This window comes from Primulina eburnea, chromosome 17, assembly GCF_022965805.1.
Source record: "Primulina eburnea isolate SZY01 chromosome 17, ASM2296580v1, whole genome shotgun sequence".
Taxonomy (NCBI): Eukaryota; Viridiplantae; Streptophyta; class Magnoliopsida; order Lamiales; family Gesneriaceae; genus Primulina; species Primulina eburnea.
The window spans coordinates 9,236,044-9,241,749 of NC_133117.1; the positions used below are offsets into that span (position 1 = coordinate 9,236,044).

Consider the following 5,706-nt stretch of genomic DNA (forward strand, 5'->3'; position numbering starts at 1 on the left):
ACCTTTCACTTGAAATAACTGCTCATCAGGAAAAAATTCAGAAACAGGCAAAACATTATCTTCGTTCACCAACCTACTCAGATGATCAGCTACTGGATTCTCAATTCCTTTCCGATCCTTGATCTCGATGTCGAATTCTTGGAGTAAGAGTATCCACCGTATCAACCTCGGTTTTGACTCTTTTTTTGTCAACAGATATTTCGATGCTGCATGATCAGAAAACACAATTACTTTAGAGCCTAGCAAATATGATCGAAATTTTTCTAAAGCAAAAACAATTGCTAAAAGCTCCTTTTCCGTAGTGGTGTAATTGGATTGCGCAGAGTCCAATGTTCTTGAAGCATAGTATATGACGTGACTCTTCTTATCAACTTTCTGACCTAGAACAGTCCCCACAGCATAATTGCTCGCATCACACATGATTTCAAAGGGCAAATTCCAGTCAGGTGGCTGGATAATAGGTGCTATGGTCAACAAGTTTTTTAGCTTGTTAAAAGCCTCCTTGCAATCTTCTCCAAACTCGAAAGGTACGTCTTTTTGGAGCAACTTGGACATCGGTAGAGCAATCTTTGAGAAATCCTTGATAAACCTGCGATAAAAACCTGCATGTCCAAGAAAACCTCGAATTCCTTTAACATTAGTGGGGTATGGTAAATTTGTCATTAAATCAACCTTTGCTTTATCAACCTCAATACCCCTAGAGGAAACCACATGTCCTAACACAATGCCTTCGGTCACCATAAAATGACACTTTTCATAATTCAAAACCAGATTGGTTTCCATGCACCTTTTCAAAATCTTGGACAAGTGACTCAAACAATTGTCAAATGAATCCCCATAGACAGTGAAATCATCCATAAATACCTCAATACAGTTCTCAATATACTCTGAAAAAATACTAAGCATGCACCTTTGGAACGTACCTGGAGCATTACAAAGTCCAAAAGGCATACGTCTGTAGGCAAATGTTCCAAATGGACATGTAAAGGTTGTCTTCTCCTGATCCTCTTGAGCAATGACTATCTGGTAATAACCTGAAAATCCATCAAGAAAACAAAAATAAGTTTTTCCAGCTAGTCTTTCCAATGTTTGATCAATAAATGGCAAAGGAAAATGATCCTTTCTAGTAGCTAAATTAAGCTTTCGAAAGTTGATAACCATACGCCAACCATTTTGCACTCTTGTCGGTACCAACTCACCATTTTGATTTCTTACCACAGTGATACCTGTTTTCTTTGGTACGACATGGATCGGACTCACCCATTTACTATCCGAAATAGGATAGATTATGCCTTCATCTAAAAGCTTGAGAATCTCTTTCATTACCACTTCTTTCATTATCGGATTCAGCTTTCTTTGGAATTCTCTTACCGATTTGGCATCATCTTCTAAACGAATTCTATGCATGCAGATGGAAGGGTTTATGCCTTTGATGTCCGCCAATGTCCAGCCAATTGCGGTCTTATGTTCTCTGAGAATTATGGTTAATCTCTCTTCTTGCTCTTCAGTTAACCTCTTCGAGATGATCACAGGCAAAGTTTCATTGTCTCCCAAATAGATATACTTCAAATGATCTGGTAAATCTTTTAATTCCAATTTGGGTGCCTGCAAAACAGAGGGTAGCAATTTCTTGTGAGGGATTAATATTTCAGTTGCTAAATTTGGAACCACAGTTTGTGATTCCTCATCAAGTTCCGAAATTTCCCAAGCTTCAGCTATCTCTCCTTCCACCTCCAACTGTGCCTGCATGTGAAAACTGTCAATCTCATATGTCTCCTCAAAACATTCCTGCACAATGGAATCAGCAATATCGATTGAACATATGGAGTGGTTTTCATTTGGGTATTTCATAGCATCAAAAATACTAAATTTCACAATCTCCCCGTCGAATTCGACGGAAAGAGTACCCTCTTCCACATCAATCTTGGTTCTAGCTGTTTTCATGAAAGGTCTCCCCAATAGAATCGGGGCTGAAATCGCAGTGGAGTCTTCTTCCATTCGCAGTATGTAGAAATCCGCAGGAAATATCAATTCTTTAACCTGCACCAAAACATCCTCAACAACGCCTTCAGGGTAAGCATTAGATCGATCAGCTAATTGAATCACCACTCTAGTTTCTTTTAAAGGACCCAAATTCAGAGCACAATATATTGAATATGGCATGACATTAATGGATGCACCTAAATCTAGCATGGCACGCTCAATTTTCAGATTTCCAATAACACAAGGCATTGTAAACATACCTGGATCCTTGCATTTGTTCGGTAGTTATTTCTTAATAACCGCGGACACACTTTCCCCCACGCTTACTTTTTCATCACTTTTAAACCTCCTCTTGTTAGTGCACAAATCTTTTAAAAATTTAGCATACCTTGGAATTTGTTTGATGGCATCTATAAGAGGAATATTGATCTCCACCTTTCTAAAAGTTTCCAACACTTCTTTCTCGTAGTCCATTTTCTTGGATTTTTCCAACCTGGAAGGAAATGGAGGAACAACCGCATTAGAAATAGTAGATGAGAAAGGCTTAGAATTTACCTTTGGTTGTTTCTCATATTCTCCTTCGATTTCTTCAGTTGTGCCTCTTTCTTCAGCATCCTTTGTTAGTGAAGTGTTCTTTTGGTCAATCTCCTTCCCACTCCTCAATGTCATGGCACTTGCATTTTCTTTTGGATTAGCCACCGTTTGCGACGGTAATTTTCCAGAATTCTGAGCTTCCAACTTGCTGACTGATGTAGCAATCTGAGTGATCTGGGTTCCTAGATTCTGAATGCTGGCCCTCGTTTCCTGTTGAAATTTTTGAGTATTTTCAGCTAAGGCCTTTACAATTTCGTCTAGAGACATACCTGAGTTGGATGCTTGTTCTGGTACGTGTTGTTTGTTCCAATTTTGCTGTGGGTATCCCTGTTGGCCTCCTTGATTCTTATAGCTGAAATTAGGATGATCTCTCCATCCTGGATTGTAGCTATTAGAAAATGGATCATATCGACGCTGGGGCTGCCCAGGAAATCCACCAATTGCATTGGCTTGTTGCGTGGGTTCCTCTTGTAGTGACGGACACATATCTGTAGGATGTCCCACCATAGCACATACACCACAAGCTTTTACCTGTTGCACCTGTCCTGCAACCAACTTTTCCAAAAGAGAGGTCAAGGAATCTAATTTTTGGTCGATCGGAGTAACACTTACCTCATTGACTTGTCGTGGAGGGTTGTCTTGCCTAGTACTGAACTGATGTGCATTGGCAGCCATGTTGGAGATTAGAGCTCGTGCCTCTTGAGGCGTTTTGTTCACCAATGCACCACCACTTGCAGCATCAATCATGTTCCTATCAAAGAGTGAAAGTCCCTCATAAAAATATTGCACTAGTAGCTGTTCTGGAATCTGGTGTTGTGGACAACTGGCACACAACTGCTTGAATCTCTCCCAATATTCATATAATGTCTCTCCTTGTAACTGTCTAATCCCACAAATGTCTTTCCTGATGTTGGCTGCTCGTGAAGCGGGGAAGAACTTCTCCAAAAACTGTTGTTTCATATTGTCCCAAGTTGTTATGGATCCAGAAGGTAAATAGTATAGCCAATCCTTAGCCTTGTCGGCTAGAGAGAATGGAAAGGCTCGCAGTGAAATTTGTTCCTCTGTGATCCCTTGCGGTTTCATGGCTGTGCAAACAATGTGAAACTCTTTCAGATGTTTATGGGGATCTTCACCTGCAAGACCACGAAAAGTAGGCAATAAATGAATCAAGCCAGATTTCAATTCAAAAGTAGCATCAGTAGTAGGGAATTGAATGCATAATGGTTGTTGAATAACATTAGGATTAGCTAACTCCCTGAGTGTTCTTTGAGCTTGTCCTGCCATTTCTTCTCGGTCACTTTCACTTCTTTCAATCTCAAGATCAATGTCAGATTCTTTTTCTGTATCGTCTGAGTCCAATGATACGTCCAAATAAGGAGATGATGATGATGGTTGCTTTTCACGCCTTAATCTTGCTTCTTTTCTCAATCTCTTAGCTATCTTCTCGATTTCTGGATTGTATTCGAGTTCACCTGTACGAGAAGAACGAGGCATAAAAAATAGAAAATAATCAAAAGAAATTAACCTTACACCGTTCCCCGGCAACGGCGCCAAAATTTGGTGTGTTGTCGTTGACCACCAAATTAATTCCTACCCTTTTAAATAAAAAACGAGTGTAATGGTGAGTAGGGTCGAATCCACAGGGAACAGTAGATTTATTTCTTTTGATAATAAAAATAAAAAGGGGGGATTTGTTTTGATAATTACTAATTGAAATAATCTAAATTAAAATTACCAAGCAAGAAAGAATAATGAATCTAGAATTGAAAATTAATCGACGAGAATAAATTGAAGAAATTAATACGAGAAAAATACTGATTCAAGGGGATTTCACTATTTAATTATCTCACTGTTCATCGGTTAACCAATCATTTATTCATGTTATTCCAAACAATTAACCTTAGAATAATAGGGATAGCCGCTAAAATTCTTGTGTTTTCCTAAATTAATTGACCAAACCCAGCATCCAGTCAAAACTTACCAATAATCAACTGGGCACGATAGCGTTCCATATTAATTAAAGACAGCATTTTAGTTTCGTGAAAACAGTTGATCCTAAAATCTAACAATCGAGATAGCTGCAATTGATAGATCGAGTTTCACCGATTTATTTAGATTAAATATGTTATGATAGCACAACACGCCTAATCTATCGCTACTCATGTACCAATCGTTCATGACAAGTACGGATCACGGAATTCATGGTTAGCATTAGAAAATCATACATCAAGTTAAATTGTCAGATTAATTGACGTATAACATTCATATAATTAAATCATAAATCAACGAATATTTGGGCAAACAAGAATAATAAATTAAAGTGCAAAAACCTCACAGCGATAAAATTAAACAGTAGACTATCCCTTGAATCAGACTAAGAAAATTAGCCTAACATGTTTTGATCTACAATCTCCATGAAAATTAAATAAAATAGAAAAGAAAGAGTGCAAACTAATTAAGAGATGAAGAAAATTCCAGCGCCTCCTTGCTTCTTCACGTGTGATTGGAATGACAAATTGGTTGGAGGATGAATTCAAGGCTGCGCCTCCCTTTCTTCACGTGGAATGAAATGACAAATTGGTTGGGTCTAAATTGTTTGATAAAAGCCCACTAATCTCTAATTAACCCTAAATATAAATATAAAATAATAGATAATATTTTATCTAGATTTTCCCTTCTTGCAATTTTTTGGCAGCTGAAGTATCGTCATAAGGCGTGGCCACGCCTTATTCTAGGACTTCTTCTGGTTTGGTCATTCACTTTCAACTCTATCTTGGAAACTTCAAATGTGATAAACATCATCTTTTTAGCTCAAATTTGCTCCAAGACCGTAAAAGTTCCTCCTACAATAAAATTACACAAAAAATGTGTCAATTAAACATATCGGAGGTTAAAATAACGGGAAATATGAAAATAAAATTTTAACTATTATTTGCCTATCAACGAGCAAGATTATATGAATAAGGTTCCTTATGCTTATGCTATCGGAAGCCTCATGTATGTAATGGTGTGTACAAGACCAGACATAGAACATGCAGTGGGAGTTGTGAGCAGGTTTATGAGTAATCCAGGAAAGCAACACTGGGAAGCAGTTAATTGGATTCTCAGATATTTGAAAGGAACTGTTAG

At 38.0% G+C, this 5,706-nt stretch overlaps 1 protein-coding gene across 1 annotated transcript; it reads right to left on the reverse strand.

Annotated features, from left to right (window-relative positions):
* Nucleotides 1-2,268: 2,268 nt before the first annotated feature.
* LOC140817842 (uncharacterized) lies at nucleotides 2,269-4,071 on the reverse strand. The gene has a single exon (XM_073177634.1). It carries the CDS (start codon nucleotides 4,069-4,071, stop codon nucleotides 2,269-2,271), a length of 1,803 nt encoding a protein of 600 aa, XP_073033735.1.
* Nucleotides 4,072-5,706: the final 1,635 nt, after the last annotated feature.

Bases quoted from the DNA above. Each gene is read 5' to 3' on its own strand.
- LOC140817842 (XM_073177634.1), bottom strand. From the start codon at position 4,071: ATGCCTCGTTCTTCTCGTACAGGTGAACTCGAATACAATCCAGAAATC.